This window comes from Podarcis pityusensis (assembly GCF_964106645.2).
Source record: "Podarcis pityusensis genome assembly, chromosome: 17".
Taxonomy (NCBI): Eukaryota; Metazoa; Chordata; class Lepidosauria; order Squamata; family Lacertidae; genus Podarcis; species Podarcis pityusensis.
In genome coordinates this window covers 15,128,502-15,145,176 of record NC_138042.1, presented here as the reverse complement: position 1 = coordinate 15,145,176, position 16,675 = coordinate 15,128,502, and the positions used below count along the sequence as shown (strand labels likewise).

Here is a 16,675-nt window from a genome sequence, read left to right as displayed (position 1 = left end):
TATGTGTCATTAGGAAAGGGGTCAAAAATGAACCCCAATCTGGTGCAAGCGTAACCAGAACAATATGCAAATATTGGCAGGCATCAGGAGTAACAAGTACACTTTAAGTACAATACATATACTCCTATTAAAATACTTGCCAACAACTTTTCTAATGGCATTGTACTTTATTTTTCAGATGTCTTTCTTTGTCACCCATTCTGCTGTGGTTTCAATTTCTATTTCAATTTCTATCCTACTTTCAATTTCTATTTCAATTTCTATCCAATTTCAATTTCTATCCTACTTTCCATTCAACAAACACTCACAACAGTAAAAAGAGTGAATAATAAGCTACTTTGTTATTAAATCACATAAACGCCCCAAAATATAAATACAATCTTTAAAAAAGGAGAAAATTGTTGTTGCAGAAGTAGAGGACAGTCATAGCTTTAGTGGTCTTTGGAGACAAAGGACACAGGGTGCTGCCTTAGGCTGAAGTTAGACCATTGTGGTCCACCTAGGTCAGTACTGTCAACACTGACTGCCAGCAGCTTATCAGGATTCTTGCTAGGGATTGAACCTCAGATCTTTTACATGCAAAGCATATGCCTCTCACTGAGCCTATGGCTTTTCCTGACTATCGTGGAACTCCCAGAACTTTGGCATCCAGGTTCTACTGAAATACAGTGGATAGAATGTTGGGCTTTTGCCTGGATTCATATTTGTGCGCATCAGTATCCAACTGTAAGCAAGTCATCATCTGACATGCAGTATTTCCCATCTGTAAAAACTGACCTGCTGACCTACCTTCACAGTAGTTTCGCGAGGCAGAAACGCAAGCCAAATATATACGATGCTGATGACATCAGCAAACCCAGAGAGAATTTGTTACTTATTTGTGGACGATAAGCTTGTTGAACCATCAAGTTCCAATACTTGTTTTGCATCCAAACCGCACGAAGTCACAAACTTCAGACAATTTACAGAGACAGTTTAGTCTGTAGGTTTCGCTAATCGTTCCTTCAGAGATGGCTGGTAACTTGGTTGTGGTTTTCCTAATTTCCGACCACTACACCATGTTAATTATGAATAATGCATTAAATATCTTCCAAATGGTTTCCCCCGTATAAACAGCTACCGTTGCCTCCAGGATATTATGGGATAGGGGAGGTTAGCATGGTAAAGACTGGGAGGAATGTCTCTGTGTTTTCAAATTGCAGGGTTGACTTTTAACAGATATACTGTACATTGTAAGCTCATTTATGTGGCCTCCTGCAAAATGCATCCAGCTATGCTTGGGATATAAGGAGCTGATTTATGGGAAGTCAGATAATTTGTCCTTCCTGTGAAATACTATCTGCTCTGATTGGTAGCAGCTTCAAGGGTCTGCAGCAGAACCAATGCATGCACACATCTCACTCTAGAAAGAGAATCTTGCTCCCTGTAGAAAAATCCCTACCTTGTTTCAAAATTATGCTCCAGTCCTAAGACCAAACTAGCGGTTTGGCAAACAACCCAGGGCAGCTTGTAAAAAACAAGGGTCACTGTTACACACCTCTTATTTCCTGTACCGCTGCGCCCTATAGCTGTGTATAAGTAACTAAATAATTGCACACTCTGCCAGTGTTTGTCCCCATCTCCTCTTCAGATGTTGAGATGGCAAGCTCCTTGTTTACTCTGCCAAGTGCCATACACATGGATGGTTTAATATGCAGCCTGTGCATGTTGCGTATATCATAGGAGAGTTTATGGGTCCCAATATCCACTCATTTATTATGGGGAATGGAGACATGGTCACAGCCAGATTTCTGGAGACTTTCTCTGCTGTCCTCCACCTTCTTAAAAACTAGGACTTGGCTTGTGGTCATTTTTCTGACTTGCAATGAAGTTGCAGCACCAGCCTGGTTAGCATAGACTGTGAGAGTGCTGCTGATTCTCCTGGCTTGGGCTTCTACTCTTAATCACCCTCTGCTGTTGCAGGTCTCTTTTCCATTACACTTGCATCCTGTGTTAGTTCTGGTTATTAATTTTTTGCAATTTTCATTGTTGAATGGAAGTGCAAGCACAGTAGTAATTTTATGACATCTTGTTGATGAATTTGTCTGGGGTCCAAAGCTCGTATCAGGAAGAACAAAGACGCAGAGGGGTTGGAGAACTTCTGGTGGCGCAGCACTGCATGTTAAGGTCTGGTTTTTCATCTTGGTTCGAACCATCCAACTAAATCTTGGGCAGCAGGTCTTTACTACTTAACTCTATGAAATGACAGACATTAAGCGGGCAGGGGAGAGACATTCTCAGTAACATTGGGAGTAAATTCAGTGCAGCTTTATTGACTTTTATGAGTGCTCTAGAATTACATTGATGTAATTTGGAGTGTGTTTCATCCCAGGGACATTTATTTGAAGCTCAAATCTACCTCTCCTCCCACACAAAGGCTAGCATTTAGTTCATTTCAGCTATGATAAATTATTTGCATCAGAAACGCTGACTCTCTAAAACCTGAGATTTTGGGAAATGTTATTTATGCTAAAAGTATTAATTCCTAATAGTTTTTGGTCTCCTGCTTTACTACTTCTCGTCTTGCTCTCATTTTGGGTCATTACCCCATATACTGCATCCCATATGTGTGCCTTTGGCAGTCCAAAAGGTATGATTTGTGTTTTGATTTTCCTGGCCAGTTTGCTGACTGCAGTGACTGCTGCTGGCATTTTGCCAGCTGGTTGTTTATTTTGTTACCGCTACAGAAAAAAATATTCCTCAGATATGTTTCGGCGTGTGTGTTTTTTAGGTTGCCAGGGAAAGAAGAAGGCCTATGTTATCTACCCCTCGCCTGCTTTTCTGATCTTAAAGGGTGAAGCGTGGAGCTGAGCTGAAACAACCTCTTTAGTTTCATTTTCACTATGGCTGATAAAACACTTCAATTTTCCCATGTGATTTCAAACTGTCTATCATTTCCCCCCTCCTTTTTTGTCCAAGTCCTGACCACTAGAAGGAAAGATGGGGAAAGTCCCCAAAGGCCCATTTCCTGAGCCTCCCTTAGGGCACAGGCTTAATATCAAGGGTCAGGAAGGAGTCCCATGTTGCGACAAAGCTTCAAGAAAATCTGTGTCATGGGCAAGGAACCATTTTAGCCAGAAGACCACATTTCCTTTTAGCTATCCTCCAATGACTACATGCCAGTAGCATAGCATGGGTTGCCTGCACCCGGGGCAGACAAGCCGCTGATGCTGCCAAAACGACCGCTCACCAGAACAAACCTCTACAGGGAAAAAGAAAAGATTCCCATTCCCTGGTCTAGAATGTATAGGGTATTCTGCCAATTGAAGCTTCTACTCTCATTGCAGTATTATAACTCAACGACCCTACGTGGGCAGCAACAAAGACCTAAAAGCAATGCCGGGGGCACTGAATGTCACAGTTTAAACTAACCAGCCTGTTCTTTGGCTGCAGGCTTCTAGCATATTATTGATAGTATAGTGTGTTAAGAAACTTTATACACAACCCTTGCTTCTGTTTGACAAATGAATGGAAAACCCTAACCCAGTCATTTCACTCCAAACCTATTTGCAAGAAATGGGGCCCATGAGGACATAACTTTGAAGGCAAAGGTTGCTCTGTGCCAAGCCGATCTGTGCCCAAGTTGAACTGTGTGAAAATGCCTGAAAAACTGTATTAGCTCAAGAGAAGCTGCGCATTTGAGCAAAGTCATTTGGACACGATGTTGGCGGGTGTTTTGTTCAGTTGATGGTTTGCACTTTCGCTTCAGCCACGCTTTGGGGGAGGATCATCATCAAGCTACTGCAACTCCCAATTAAAACAACAACATGGATTAAAATAGTATCCTAGAATTCAGATACTATGACACTTCGAATATTGGGCTTCTTATTTTCAAATTTTCTAAAAGAAAGCATAATTTTTTTAAACACACACACATATGCATATACACACAGATACTTATTTTCACAAAACCATATTCATATCAATACCTTTATGGGGTTCCCTGAACCCCAGGACTTCCTCCCACCCCTCCACTGGCTTCCAGAATTCTTCCCCTTTTAACTGCCTCTAATTACTTTATCTAACTTTGTTATACTCCATTCTTACCCTTTGTTAATTTAAATTACAAGCGCTATGTGAATCCTGCTAATGTTTGTAAACTCTTACAGTGTTCTTTAATGTTTGTGAAACATGGACCACTTATAAACACCATCTCCAACTCCTTGAAAGATTCCATCAATGGTGTCTCCAAAAAATTTTACACATCACTTGGGAAGACAGGTGAACTAATACCAGTGTACTGGAAGAAGCAAAGATCACCAGTGTCGAAGCAATGGTTCTTCAACATCAACTTTGTTGGACTGGTCATGTTGTGCGGATGCCTGATTATCGTCTTCCAAAGCAACTACTCTATTCCAAACTTAAAAATGTAAAGCGTAATGCTGGTGGTCAACAAAAGAGGTTAAAGACTCTCTCAAGGCAAATCTTAAAAAATGTAGTATAAACACCAACAATTGGGAAACACTTGCCTGTGAGCGCTCCAATTGGAGAACAGCCTTTACCAAAGGTGTCATGGGCTCTGAAGACACTCAAACTCAGGATGCAAGGGAGAAACGTGCTAAGAGTAAGGCATGCTTGGCAAATCCACACAGTGATCAACTCCCTCCCGGAAACCTATGTCCCCACTGTAGAAGGAGGTGTGGATCCTGAATTGGCCTCCACAGTCACTTTCAGACTCATTGTTAAAACCATGTTTATGGAAGACAATCTTACTCGGCTATGAGGGATCACCAAAGAAGAAGAAGAAGACCATTCTCTACTAAACTTATTGTCCTCTTGGTGCCTGATCTTCCCGGTTAACCATGCCATCTCCACATATTCCATCATCTTCAATATCCATTCTTCTTTCGATCGAATAATGGGCTTTTTAAGAGAAGTTGCAATAATTACAGGCAATCCCCCATTTTTGCGGGGAGTTACATTCTGAGGCACTGCATGCATCAGTGAAATCACATATATTTGAAACACCATTGAAAAAGCCTGCAAACACCCCGTTCTGCCCTGTCCCTCCCCATCCTGCCTCTTTTTGTGATGTTTTCAGGTCACTTCTGGGTTCAGTGCGATGCACAGATGCACGCATATTGAACGGGCACACATGGAGGGTTGCCAATATACTGTTCAGATTGTTAGTATGTATGGCTCTCTTTCCTTTTCCTATGTATTATAAAATATATATTTTATGGGGGTTAAGAATACCGATAGTTCTTGTATTGTGCTGCATCAGAACCTATTGCAATACTTCTTAGCAGGATGGACTTGCTCAGGGTGTTCCATCGTGGCATGGAACTGAAGTATATTTTTAATTTCAAAGGTTTGGATTTATTGAACTATGTTAGTTTAATGCTCAACTTCTTAAATTAAGAAAAGTCAGCTTTCCCATGCATGCAACAGCTTAGAAAAGAAACAGATCTTCCGTTAACTCAAGCATTATGTTGGCCGTGGTATAGTTCAGAATGATTGGGTGGAGGGAGAGAAAAAAAGAAAAGCGCTTGGACTTTGTCAGAAACTGGAATGTTTAGGTTGAAATTTTCTTTCTGTTTCTGATCTCCAGATGGCCATCAGTCTTCATCTTGTTCCGTCTTTTATTCCAGTCAGCCTACAGCATTTACAAAATTCTCATCCTTATCTGGTAACATTTTGCAGTCTCTTTGCACTTATTAAGGTGCCAGGTGGCATAGTCCTATATATAAGGTGTTGTTGCTTTTTAAAAAAATTAAAATATTTTCAGCCTCCCTCCCATAATCTGGAGAAACCCAATTCAGGAACTTCTGTTGTTGAGTTGTTGTTTTTCCATTAACGCTATTACATATCCCTCAAACTGACTTAATTGTTTTAAGAGTCATATATGAGTTTTCATATATTTTGATCCTAATATTGTCCAACCAGCCCAAGTTGCTATAGATGTATATTCTAAAGTTCCCCAGTTCAAAAAGTTGAAACCGAAGAAAGGTTTCCTTACATTTGATATTAGACAGTAAGTAGGCATGATGGTGTAGTTCCAATTTCGGAATTCCAAATCCACCTTCATTAATTTGTGATTTTTTTTTTCCCCTGCAAAGATAATCTTGGTCCCCCCTGGAGTGCAAACTTGTTGATCACTTGGACTGAATGTATAAAGTCAGGGAAATTATATGGGAAGGCAAAACCTGTAGCCTATGAAAGGAAAAAGGATCTACAGGAGACAGAAACTGGAGTACACAGACAGAGCTACTGAAGGCTACAATGATAGGTCATAAAGCAAATATCTCAGTTTGAGACTTTATTTTGGGGATCCAACAGAGCTATGAATTTTAACTTAACATGCTCATCTTTCAAAAGTGTTAATTTGATTTTCTTTCATGCTGGGAATCTAAGGCAACAAATTCATTTCAGTTTTCTTGCAACATACTTATAGCTTTGACTTTCTCCCCCCCACCCCACCTCTACACACAAACACACATGAGGAACAGATTGACCATATGTCAAAATTTACTGAGTTAATTCATCATACCATTTTTTTCATCGTATTGCCTAATGAATGTTTGTCAGTAACCCTTATGTTAAGTTGCCGCACAATATTCTGAGGTTCTGTGTTGGAAAATAGTTTGTAGCAGTCATGCACTATTGTCACTATAATTTGACATGTTGTATGCTGCCTTGTTGTATTTTAATGAAAAGCGTGCTCTGCAAATATTTTACATAAATAAATTGACTATCTTTGAGCAAAGGCGTTTAACCTTCTGAAGACTACCGTCCCTTTTGAGTTCCAAGTTCACTCAGCTTCAGAGAGCTACATGTTATGGAATGTATTTCTTCACATTGCTCCATTTAGGAGCATGAAATATATCATGGTGAATGCACATCTTGACAACATTCAGTGGTCGGAATTGTGCATTGTGTCTGATTTATATGACTGGCAAAAGACAGATGGAAATGAGTGACTTGTGGATTAGGGTATTGACATGCAGTAATGTGGCTTTTGTTTTTGTTTGGCTACAGGAGCTGTGACGGTCGAAATATCAGATACCGAACATGCAGCAACGTGGTAAGTGATTATGTGCCGGGGCTACTGCAATCCACATATCTGGAAAGATTTGGGGTTTGTGACAAATGGGTGCTCTGGAAACTATCCCCCAAAAGGATAGGTCTCTGGTAGTGGCGTATGACATTCAAGTAAATGAGGTTTATACACAAATATTTACAGTTGAAGTGTTGTTGGTATGAAGAGAGGCACATTTTCCCCATAGAGGCGCAATACTCAAGCCTCCTTGCAGATGTCTTTCCCCTCAGTGCAGAAGGAGGAAGAGAATGAAGGGCACCTTTTTCATGCTTGCCTTCTTGCAGACCCTCCAAATGCCCCTGTTTTCCAGATTTAAAGAAGCCGTCCTGGTTTCTGTTTTGATCCCAGAATGTCCAGCTTTCCCTTAGGACATCCCTGTATCCATCAGAGAAATGTATGAAGTTTTGTGAGACCCCCGCCAAGCCAAGGAAACAAGTAACTGTACAACCTTTAGAACAGGGGTCAACAACCATTTTCAGCCGTGGGCAGGTACACTGTCCCCCAGACCATGTGGTGGGACGGACTATATTTTTTGGGGGGGGGGGCAGGAATGAACAAATTCCTATGCCCCACAAATAACCCAGAGATGCATTTTAAATAAAAGCACACATTCTACTCATGTCAAAACACGCTGATTCCCAGACCATCCGTGGGCCGGATTGAGAAGGCGATTGGGCCGCATCTGGCCTCAGGCCTTAGTTTGCCTACCCCTGCTTTAGAAGACACCTGAAAGCAGCCCTGTATAGGGAAGTTTTTTAATGTTTAATGTTTTATTTTGTTTTTATACATGTTGGAAGCCGCCCAGAGTAGCTGGGACAACCCAGTCAGATGGGTAGAGTATAAATAATAAAATGATGATGATGAGTGGTGTCCAAACTTTTTTCAAAGAGGGCCAGATTTGATGAAGTGAAGGGCCATGAGGCCCGACTAAAGGGCCAGCCTAAGTTGTTATCCTTTTTTAGGATTCAAGTTGTTGAGCTTTTTTTTAGGATTTTACCCCAGGAAATAAACTGCCACAGGGACTGAATTAAAATGACCGGTGGGCTGGATTAGGCCCACGGAACAGCCTTTGGACATGTCCCTGTTTTCGTCAGAGAAAACCTGAGGGTATGCTCTTGCTGAAGGGATGGGGAACCTGTAGTGCTCTGGATATTGTTGGTCTCTAAATCTCATCTACCCCAGTCATCAAGACCAGATGTGGTCAAACAACATCTGCAGGTCCGCAAGTGTTAAACCCGTGTGTTAAATAGTCAGAAAACCTTTTAACTGTATCTCTTTCCTTCACTAGAACAACTGCTCCCCATACACTCATGTTTATTCCGTCAGTCATTGAACATGATGGCTAATGGCTCCAACGTTGTGTGTGGTTTGGCTGCATAAATCTCATTGATTTCACGGGCGTTTAAACCACCTTACTGTTCACAGGATTACACTGGGGTCCTCTCCGGGTCGTTGTAATATCCCTTTAGTCTAGACAGGAGCTGTCCTCATTGACAACAACTGGAGGTAATAGCCGATCAATAAAGCTGCCCTCTGCTTTGTGGGTTGTCTTCCAGCTGCAAGGCACTTTGGGTACACCAGGAGACCGAAGAGAGCAACAGGCTTAATAATTTGTGTCAAGTCTGGAGACATACGATGACTCCACTGAATATAGCATGGGAGAAATGAAAGAGACACTGTCCAAGCTGATGGGATTCAAAAGACTCTCGCGGGTTTTGTTTTGTTTTGCACAATACTGGCCAGCTTGCTCCTTGCCTTGTTCTGCTGCTGCCAGCCCCAAAGGAAGCAGAATGTAACGAGATGCTTCTCTGCATTAGTTTGTTGTTCCTGGATCACCCTGCTGGGAAGCTGGGATTACACCTAAGTTCGGAGCCCTTGTTTATAGGAACAGCTGAACTTTTCCAACACAAAGAATAATCTTTCCTTAATAAAAAAAATAAAAATGTTGTTCTTAGGATAGGTTCGATCTTCTGGCTAATACACTTGAAATGTGTCTCTTCAAAATAAAAGTTCACATATCTCTGTCCAAAAGCAAGACTAGAGAATTGAGTGTGTAGAATCAGAGTTATAGAGCAGTCACTCTCTACTTCATGCCATGAATGTTGGTGTTTCTTGCTGTTCCTTTGCTCAGAAATCCAAGGAAACAGGGGGACTGTAATGTAATATTGGGCGCAACTGTGTGGCCTGAGGCTCCAGTGGGCACCTCTACACATGAACGATGTTTTGAAAGGCTGCTAGTAGTACATTTCCAAGCACAATTCAAAGTGTTGGTGCTGACCTAAACGGCCTCAGTCCAGTATATCTAAAGGAGCATCTCCACTACCATTATTCTACACATACACTGAGGTCCAGCTCTGAGGGCCTTCTGGCGGTTCCCTCACTGTGAGAAGTGAGGTTACAGGGAACCAGGCAGAGGGCCTTCTCGGTAGTGGCGCCTGCCCTGTGGAACGTCCTCTCACCAGATGTCAAAGAGAAAAACAACTACCAGACTTTTAGAAGACATCTGAAGGCAGCCCTGTTTAGGGAAGCTTTTAATGTTTAATAGGTTATTGTATTTTAATGTTCTGTTGGAAGCCGCCCAGAGTGGCTGGAGAAGCCCAGCCAGATGGGCGGGGTATAAATAATAAATTATTATTATTATATTATATAATGTCATTGGAACCAACAATTGTCTGGTTCAGAATCCAAATAAGTATTTGAGGAGAGTCTTGTTTTAAGTATTTTTTTCTTTTAGGGAAGCCATTGGTGCTAGTGGTGGTTAGGAGTAGGGGTTTCATGCGGTGGAGCTGAAAATGTGGCGTGCCCTCACTACAAAAGCCCACTTTCTAAAATCTTTGTCCAAGAAACTTGGGAGAGCTTTTATAATCCAATTTACCATTGAGTCGTTTTAATGAACGGTGTGGGTTCATTATTGGTTAGCCTGTCTTCCAATTTTTATTTAATCTGTGTTTCAAGGGGGAGGGATGTATGGTTTTATTTAATTTTTTTATCGCCCACTTCCTCGGCTGCTTTTATGTGGGAAAGTGATTTATAGATATGCATCTACATGAAATTCAACACGAGCTCACTCATTGCACAAATGCAAACAGCAAAACAATTTACAAAGAGTAGGAAAGATTGTCTAAGCCCCCCTTTAAAAACAAAACAAAAACCTCTTTCCAGAAGTTGCCTTCTCAGAATGCATGCTGCAGAGATAGTCTAGCAATTCCTCATTCAGTGTCCAAGGGAGAGATAAATCACCTGTAGGGAAATAGTTTTGTCTTCATGATGAAAGGGATGCCTGCTCCTGGTAAAATATACCTGCATATACATTGCATATATCAAATCAGCAGGAGGGGGAACTGACAAATTAACAGTGAAAATGGGGAGAACTAAGGAAAGATATCCAGGTCTAGTATGCACTGAGGGAATTTCAAAACAATCATATTTTTGGTGTGATAAGTACACATTTGTTTCTCATTTACTGCATATGGCACACGTATTTTTCTCTCAAGGTTCATCTTATTGCCCCGGCAATCCTATTTTGTGTACCTGGGGAGATGCAACCCTTTCTCTCATAGGGAACATTCAGTGCAGTTACAGTTGCAGAAGCATAATAATAACCAAGAAAGCAATCTGAAGAAGTCTAGATAAATCTGACAAGAAACTTTTCCCAGATGCCTCTTGCATTAAGTCCACCTCTATTTTCCCATTACGGTTGGCTTAATCCGGTATCCTTGCTTCCCAGAGTTTTTGATCCTTTCATTGTTCTGGAGTACACACCGAATTAGTTTGTTTTAAAGGTGTGTGTGAGAATAGCAGTAACTGCAGCAAGTCTTGTTTGTGGGGATGAACATGGATAAATTCATGTGGTGACTACAAGCATGGAGTAAGGGTTCTGAGCTCTTTTTCTGGCTGTCCTCCTATCACAGCAACTTTATTTTTAGGTGAAGAAAAGCTAAATTCATGTGTGCCAGGCTGCTCTTAGAGGCATGTGAGCAAAGGCCAGTGAAAAAGTTGGCATCCTTCTGGAACTTTTATCTGGACTAGATGGTTGTTTGGTATGATTCTGCCAGCCCAATTCTTATTCTTTAAATGGCTTTAGGGTCCAGCCAGGAAATTTTTATTTTGGAGGCAAGAAAGATCTATTTGTGTTCTGAACTGTGGTAGAAACTTGAGGGGGAGAAAAACCCAACTAAACATGTCTGAAACCATTCTGGAACTTTGAAGGAAAAATACCCTTTGTTGTTTCTTGGAAAAACGACCCTGAACGCAGTAAAAGAAAAAGACACATTTTTATAACTTGCTATGTTATTATATACCCTTTGGTATGAAAAGTAAACAAAATCTTAAAAAGTGACTCACACATTTCTTGGCTGCATGGAACTTCTAAAGCTGATTTCTCTGCCATATTGTAAACCTATAAAAGATGGATTTTTAAAGCTGTTCTTTCAGCCCTTTTCTTTCCTGGAGATTCACCTTCAGCTGCCAAAGGTTTTTCTATTTTTAGTGACAAGATGTCACTAATTCTCTCCTCCTGAAAATAACCTTTTATTATTTCTTCATCTACAAACAGAACCGCTCAACCATCACATGACCTGAATTTCCATGCTTCTAAATACTCAGATTATACCTTTTTCTAAGTTCATAGAGTCAGAAGCCATCTGGTACAACTCCCTTCTCAGGCGCTGAATCTTCCATGCTGCAGACTTAATTTTGTAAGACAAACCAGATGGCCTAAGCAAGGGAACCATATTATGTCTTAGACCAAAAGTCACCTTTACTTTCCACCTGCCCCCACATTACAGATCCTTCTCAAAATAGATAGCCCAATGCAGTAATGACTAGGAACCGCCAATCTGCTTTATGAAGCACCACACTCCTCCTGCCCCTTCCTACATTCCATGGCAGTTAAACAAATCGTGAAAAAATGATTTAATGTAAGACGGAAGCTGAAGCTGGATCAGAAATACCTCCTCCTCTGCAAATTAGCGAGTGTATTGCCCCTCTACAGAATCTTTTGTTTGGAAGGAGCTTATGGGAGAAGAGCACTGGAAATCCTTGGCTTAGAGTTCCTTTGATCACCTTGAAAGGAGTGGTTTCTTCATCTGGGCGCCCCGCTCAAATATCTTTGCTTGCCTCCTAGCGGTGCAGCAATAAAACTGCTAGCACATTTGCAAAGCTAAGCAGGGTCTGGTATGGTTTCAGATTGGATGGGAGGCCCCATGTATCGAGATTCCTGCATTGCAGGGGGTTGGACAACCCTCACTTCTGTGAGACGGTTTGCAAGTGATTGTGGAGAAAAACAGAACAGATAACTCTCACAATATCGTTGCCACCACACGACTAATCTCAATACTTGCAGTATTGTAAGTATTTGCTGTTTATTAAGCTTATAGGACTAACCATAAAAATTGGTGGAAATTAATAAGACGATATATCAATTACAGTTAATCCCCTACAAGTGGCTTAAGGCCCTCGTATTTACGGGACCGCCTCTCCTGGTATGCCCCGCAGAGGACCTTAAGGTCCATGAATAATCATAGTTTAGAGGTCCCGGGCCCTAAGGAAGTTACATTATCCTTCACCAGGGCCCAGGGCCTTTTCAGTGATGGCTCCGACCTGGTGGAATGCTCTGTCCCATGAGACCAGGGCCCTGCAGGATTGAACTTCCTTCCACAGGGCCTGTAAGACAGAGCTATTCCGCCTGGCTTTCAATTTGAACTTAGCCTGATCTTTTATTCCCCTTCCTTCCCTCCCTCTCCCCTTTTTATGAAGATTACCCGCTCTGGGATCCCACAGCTAATTCTCCCCTGGTCTCCTCACTGACCCAAATAGGACTAATTTAGCCAGCTAGCCCTGGTGATCATCTAATGTTTATTGGATGGATTTCCCCCCTAAATTGGTTTTTAATTCTGAATTTATTGTCATTCATGTTTTATACTGTATTTTATGCTGTTTTTTGTTGTTGTTTTAAATTTGCTGTTAGCCGCCCTGAGCCCAGTTTTCTGAACCGGGAAGGGCAGGGTATAAATAAAAAATTATTATTATTATTATTATTATTATTATTATTATTATTATTACAGACCCGCATGTGTGGGTCAGTTAGCAAACTGGCAGCACCTGTTTTCAAAACAGAGAGCCCAAGGAGCAGAGCATTCAGCCCCATCATTAGGCACATGAATGAAGCATAGGAATAGGCTATTAAACCTTTTATTAATTTTGTTCAGCTGCAAGAATCAACTGACACCCTTTCTATCCTCATGCAATCAAACGGAACACACTCTGAAGTGAGTTTAAAAATGATTTAGTTACTTAATCGATGTCATAGTCATGCATTTTCCTTTAAGCAACAGCTTAAAGATAATGCAGGTAAAATGCTTGGTTGAAATACAACAGAGCAGCCTCAGACACATGTCTGAGACAGGGAGTCCAGTTAAGGACCTCCTTGCTTGCAGTGTGTGTGAGAGTGAGGGGAGGGGACAGGGGAAAAAAATTACTTCCCTCCTGTCAGTAGAAGATGGGGCATGATCTCATTGAGCCAACTCTAGCAGTTAGAACTCTGTGGTCCTTAACTCCTTCATATACTAACTAGCATTGTTAGGTTTGACTGCAAATCTCCCACCAAAATACCATAGACTTCACTCAGAAATCTCCTTTCCTAATCCTATTGGGGATAGTATATAGCTAATCTCTCTTGGAACCTGAAATATACAATATGTATATTTTATAAATTGTTTTAGAGGCTTCTCAACTGCTTCTCTATTATAAAAACCTTGATAAGATCTTTGTATCTAACCTACCAAGTAGACTTTTAATAGCTCAATCCTTTCATGTCCCATGTAATCTGATCTACTTCCATCAAGCACATCTGGGATTCATCTTATCTTTTTCTCTAGCTCATTGATTAATAGAAATTGTTTGAAATGTGATTTAAATATGACAGACCTGTGTTGCTGTTATGAAGCACAGTGAGGGCAAATAAAAGGTCATGGCAAAAATGGTTCTTGTGTATGTGTGGACAAGAGAAATTTAGGCAATCTGGGTTTTATGTTTCAAATACAGAGACTTAACATTTTGTGTTTGCATTCAAAGGAAAGGGCTTTGTTCACCTAGGGAACGGTTGGCCACCTTTAAAGTAAAAATTGTTTTTGTAGGAAGTATATGCCCAAGAGGATGAGTAATAGTTGATAGTTATTGACATTAAACAAACGCTCAAGAGAAAGAAAAGACCTGTAGGTTATGAATTCCTCAAATGCACTCAAAAAATTTATGGTGTAAAAGATATTTCAGTGCTGAGCCATCATCAAAGAATCAGAAAGACAATGGCCGCATGCACCCCATGTATTTAAAATACTCTTCCACCACTTTAACAGTCATGGCTTCCCCACAAAATCCTGGCAGGTGTGGTCTGTGAAGGGTGCTGAGAGTTGCTGAGATCCCTCACAGAGCAATAATTGCCATCACCCTTAACAAACTAGAGTTCCCGAGATGTCAGGTGGGCTCAGGTGTAGCGGTTTGGATGCCTTTGTTCTTTACTGAGGATGCAACATCTGTGAGTGGCTCCTGCTGCATGTTTCCCACCTCTCTCAGGTACAGGAAGTAGGTCCTCTGTTGTGTCTGTACAGGACAGGTAAGGAGGCCCTGGCCATTGAAGCTGGGATAAACTCTGGTTCTAAACCCTGCACCTTCTGTATCATTTATCTGTGCGTATCGAGCCGTTTATTTAAGAAAAGAAGAAAAGGGGAAAACTAAAAGAAACCAGAGCCTATGATTGTGGTTGAGAGAAAAATTGCCCACTGGAAACTAAAATTACAAGAGTGAGGCACTGAGACTTTGGGCCCCAAACCCACAAGCTATCCACTTACATGAAAGTGTAATAATTTATGTAGAATGAAATCACTTTTTTTCAGCCCCTTGGAATGAATGTCCAACAGAATCCTGCAGCAGTAATTACAATTGGTAACGTGCATTTTAGTAATGTTTTATTTGCGCTCAACAATTTTATAATTATCTTGTCATTTCCAACAATAAGGTTTGAGAGGCTGTGATTGCAATTCCGGGAAGGGTGTGTGTGTATTTTTTATTTTTTAAAAAACCAAAAAACCAAGAGGCTAACACTGAAAGGTGTTTAGTTGCCCAAATACCCCCCTGAGTCCACAAGGCCGATAATATTTGAATCCTGGTATTCCAGCTTTAGCTTCAATATTTTGTCTACAATTCAAGCCTCCACTTCTCTTTTGATGACAGTAAAAGGCATATTGCCTCTTGCAGAGCCATATCTGAATGAAGGCTACCTAAGGCCAATAAGTCAAACTTCTGTATTAAGATGGTTTCAGTTTCAGCCACTTTTTTTGGTCACCTATTAATTTACTCCCCTTTGAAACTCTTCCTCTCCAAGCAAACCATTTCAGAGGTTTGCTTGTTTTGGTAATTATAGTTCCACTGCCTTTGAAGTATGAGACTCTTTACAGGAACAACCTTTGTACAATAAAATAAAAATCCCAAACTCTTGCATTCTGGTCATGGATATTCTGTTGAATTCTGCAGAATCACCCGAATCCATAGGTGCTTCTGCATGGGTGCTTATTGGCTCCTTATGCATACATAAAGGTAAAGGGACCCCTGACCATTAGGTCCAGTCATGGCCGACTCTGGGGTTGCGGCGCTCATCTCACTTTATTGGCCGAGGGAGCTGGCATACAGCTTCCGGGTCATGTGGCCAGCATGACTAAGCTGCTTCTGGCGAATCAGAGCAGCACACGGAAACGGCGTTTACCTTCCCGCCGGAGCGGTACCTATTTATCTACTTGCACTTTGATGTGCTTTCGAACTGCTAGGTTGGCAGGAGCAGGGACCGAGCAACGGGAGCTCACCCCGTTGCGGGGATTCGAACCGCCAACCTTCTGATCGGCAAGTTCTAGGCTCTGTGGTTTAACCCACAACGCCACCCGCGTCCCTATGCATACATACAGTACACTTGTTTTTGCAATATTTGTATGACATTGTTGGCATAAGAATGCCAGCCCATATCCCACGCCATTCCTCTAATCCAGATCTACCTTTTCTGGGGAAGCCCCCAAAGATCCACAGAACCATTTGTGATTTCTCAATGGCCTTTTGCAGATGGGCAAGCCACTCTTTGAAACGCATTTTGCCTGTAGAGCTTCTAAATAATCTGAGTGTCTCTCAGTAGTGCTACATGCCTCATAAAGTAGGGAAGTCACAGAAGGTATTTTGCTGGGCCTGAAGATTTTGACTCTAGCTGGGGTTTAGCATTGTATGTTTGTGCTGGCCCTTCACCCTAGAGGTTGAAATCCACTCATTCCTGCCTTAGGGCCCGTGGCATAAGTATGCATGTAGGCTTTTTTGAGTGCTCATATTTCTTCTCCAAAGAGCTTCAAGTTTCACAGGAAACTTCTTTAAACACATACTTGGCTATTTAAACCCATGTTATTATTTTAATCGTGGAAATCAAAGGCAATGTAGCGTTTAACTTTTGGTCCTGATCACCTGCAGTGTCCGAGGAACGTGCTAGGTTAACCGTTCGTTTTTTATTCCTTTGGTTTGAGAAAACAAACAGCTCAAACAATCCTATTGGCTTGCGGGTGAACCAAG

The 16,675-nt window shown here is 41.4% G+C and overlaps 1 protein-coding gene across 3 annotated transcripts in view; it reads left to right on the top strand.

Annotated features, from left to right (window-relative positions):
- The window catches only part of ADAMTSL1 (ADAMTS like 1), a 485,290-nt gene that overhangs the window by 279,381 nt on the left and 189,234 nt on the right, over window positions 1-16,675 (top strand). For all 3 annotated transcript variants that reach the window (XM_080987684.1, XM_080987682.1, XM_080987683.1), the window contains one exon: window positions 7,018-7,063. In XM_080987684.1, the coding sequence (XP_080843810.1) occupies window positions 7,018-7,063 (46 nt within the window). The remainder of the gene's footprint in view (window positions 1-7,017; window positions 7,064-16,675) is intronic.